The sequence below is a fragment of the Coffea eugenioides genome, unplaced genomic scaffold (assembly GCF_003713205.1).
Source record: "Coffea eugenioides isolate CCC68of unplaced genomic scaffold, Ceug_1.0 ScVebR1_1790;HRSCAF=2712, whole genome shotgun sequence".
NCBI classification, from domain to species: Eukaryota; Viridiplantae; Streptophyta; class Magnoliopsida; order Gentianales; family Rubiaceae; genus Coffea; species Coffea eugenioides.
In genome coordinates this window covers 14,195-16,570 of record NW_020862218.1, presented here as the reverse complement: position 1 = coordinate 16,570, position 2,376 = coordinate 14,195, and the positions used below count along the sequence as shown (strand labels likewise).

The window sequence follows — 2,376 nt, the reverse complement described above, 5'->3', positions numbered from 1 at the left end:
ACCCCAAAAGAAGCATCCGCACTCGCACACACACACCCACATACTTATATACAGGGATCTATAATTTTTTTTAACTCTTGTATTAAACAAGCTTAGGTCGTTTGTCTTATAGAAAGACTTAGTTAACTCCAGAAGCTCTGCTGTTTGATTTTAACCAAAATCTACATTAGAACCAAAGGACCAAGTGGCCTGGCTTTTTTTCTCTTTTTTTGGGCCTTGGGTTTGTGATTGATTATTAGAAGATGGGTTGCATCCATCTGTAATTACAGAGATAAAGCATTACATCCTTCTCCAGTTTTTCTGTATTAACTATCCTATGCTATCCCAAATAGTGAAAATATCAAGATGGTTGAATACAGGTCAAATAGCTGGAGTGCATGGTAAATTACTATTTTGTTCAAAAGCTAAAGTTATTGAAGATGAAAGACGTTTATTCTGTACGATCCATTTGTCTAACATGGCTACTCGTGCAGCAGCCAGATCCTTGAGGATGACCAAAGCACATGAAATGACCTAGGACCTTTTCTTGGTCTAAGGGTATTAAATTACTCTCAACTCCAGGAATTTCAAAAAAACATGTGTTCTCCAATTGCCAAAAAAAATTAAATTCCCCAATAAAATTGGGAGGATTACGGATCCAAATAAATCTTGGATCTTTGGTTCCAATGCCAAAAGAAAACTAAGGTCCAGAAGAAATGATATCACAAAAATCAACATGCTTGTACTGGGGAAAGAAGAAATGACATCAGGCGCTTCACCTCTCATTGATTTCAAGAAACCATAATAAAAGCATGAATATCATAAATATGCCACGAGAATAGTGACATCTAGCAATTTCTTAAAAAAGAAAATTCTTTCACTAAAAATCCAGACTATAACATAAATAAGCAAAGCCAAACACTGGAATTTCATCTTCTTCTGTCGTACCTTTGAGTTTGAAGCGAAGCAGAGAAGACAATACCCAAAGGTTTGGCTATTTTAATATGGAACAACACAGAAAGACTTTTTTTTTACCTTATTTCTTCGAAGGGGTAGGAGAATGACTCATTGACCTGCTCCCACTTGATCAATTTCAACAGATTTTGGTCAGGGCAGTCGAGAACTTCCGCATAGTAGACATTCATGTCGGCTTTTCCACGAAGTGCCTCGAGCGTTATGTAGTAGATAAGGCCCATCGAAAGCTTAAAGCTTGCTCTCACCGGCCTCACAAACTGAATTTCCACTCCACCATCAACACCATCCTAAAACAAACTCAACAGTAGCAACCATCCACAGTATGGGTACTTGTCAGTTGTTTAGGGGAACAAAGAAGAAGAAGAGGAAGAAATAGCACAAACAAAAAGACCCTTTTTTCGTTTTAATTAAACAACACAAACCAGGGCGGAGCCCTGATTGCGAGCCTTGACTGCAAATTCACCCAATTTTCTGACCCTATCGTCGGTCTCGGCATCTTCGACAGGACGAACGCCAGCAACAGTCGGGAAATCGAGAACTCTTACGGCGGGAGGAGATGGTAGAAAATAGTAGTGACGACACCAGCAATTTGAGGAAGGTAGATGAGTATCATTATTGTTATTTGAGCGTGAAGAATTGTGGCCGACGATGGAGTGCTGGCAGCCACTGCTGATTGCACCCAAAAACCTTAACTTGCCTCCTTTGAGTTGACGACCCACGGCTTTGTTAAGAACCACGCGCAACGCCATTGCCATTTTGCTCTTACTAATACCAACTTGCAACTAAAGAAGAGAGAGACAACAGAGACACCGACACAGGAACTTCAGAGAGGAAGGAACAATAGACAGACAACAACAGATGCGTCACCCGACACACTGGACACAGGAACATCAGTAAAGAAAAAGGAACAACCAAAGACTATACAGAAGTCTTGACGAGGCAGGAGTGCTATCTCACCCGATGGTGTTTCAGTTGTTGTTCGCTTCCTCCGCAGGTCCACCTGGACCTCCCTAGAGTAGGTTAAGGCAGTGTTTTAAAACTCTGTCAGGAACAGGGGTTTCTTTGAAAAACTATAAAACTGCTAGGGACTATTAGTGCAATTACCGCGTGGAGCCAAAAGTGGTTAGAGGAAGTTGTAACAGAATTTGGAAAAGTTAGTTAGTTAGTTGCATGCAGTACTGGCACCGACTTATTGAATGTATAAAACTCCAAAATGTGTAGAGATCTGATAAGAAAATTTATGCAATCATTCTTCCAAAATCCAATATTCTGTCTTTTCCCCTCTCTCTCTCTCTCTCTCTCTCTCTCTCTCTCTCTCTCTCTCTCTCTCTCAGTTTCTTCTTCTTCTTGGGTCATCTTCCTGCCAGCCATTTCTGTTAATTCTTTCTTAATTCGCAGGGGCCCGACAAACTCGACGTTAAT

The 2,376-nt window shown here is 40.7% G+C and overlaps 1 protein-coding gene across 1 annotated transcript; it reads right to left on the bottom strand.

The window, feature by feature from the left end:
* Positions 1 to 1,010: 1,010 nt before the first annotated feature.
* Positions 1,011 to 1,948, bottom strand: LOC113755864. The gene is made up of 3 exons (XM_027299729.1): positions 1,912 to 1,948; positions 1,377 to 1,736; positions 1,011 to 1,241 (listed from the first exon to the last, which is right to left on the bottom strand). Exons 2-3 carry the CDS (start codon positions 1,707 to 1,709, stop codon positions 1,011 to 1,013), a joined length of 564 nt encoding a protein of 187 aa, XP_027155530.1. The 5' UTR covers positions 1,710 to 1,736; positions 1,912 to 1,948.
* Positions 1,949 to 2,376: the final 428 nt, after the last annotated feature.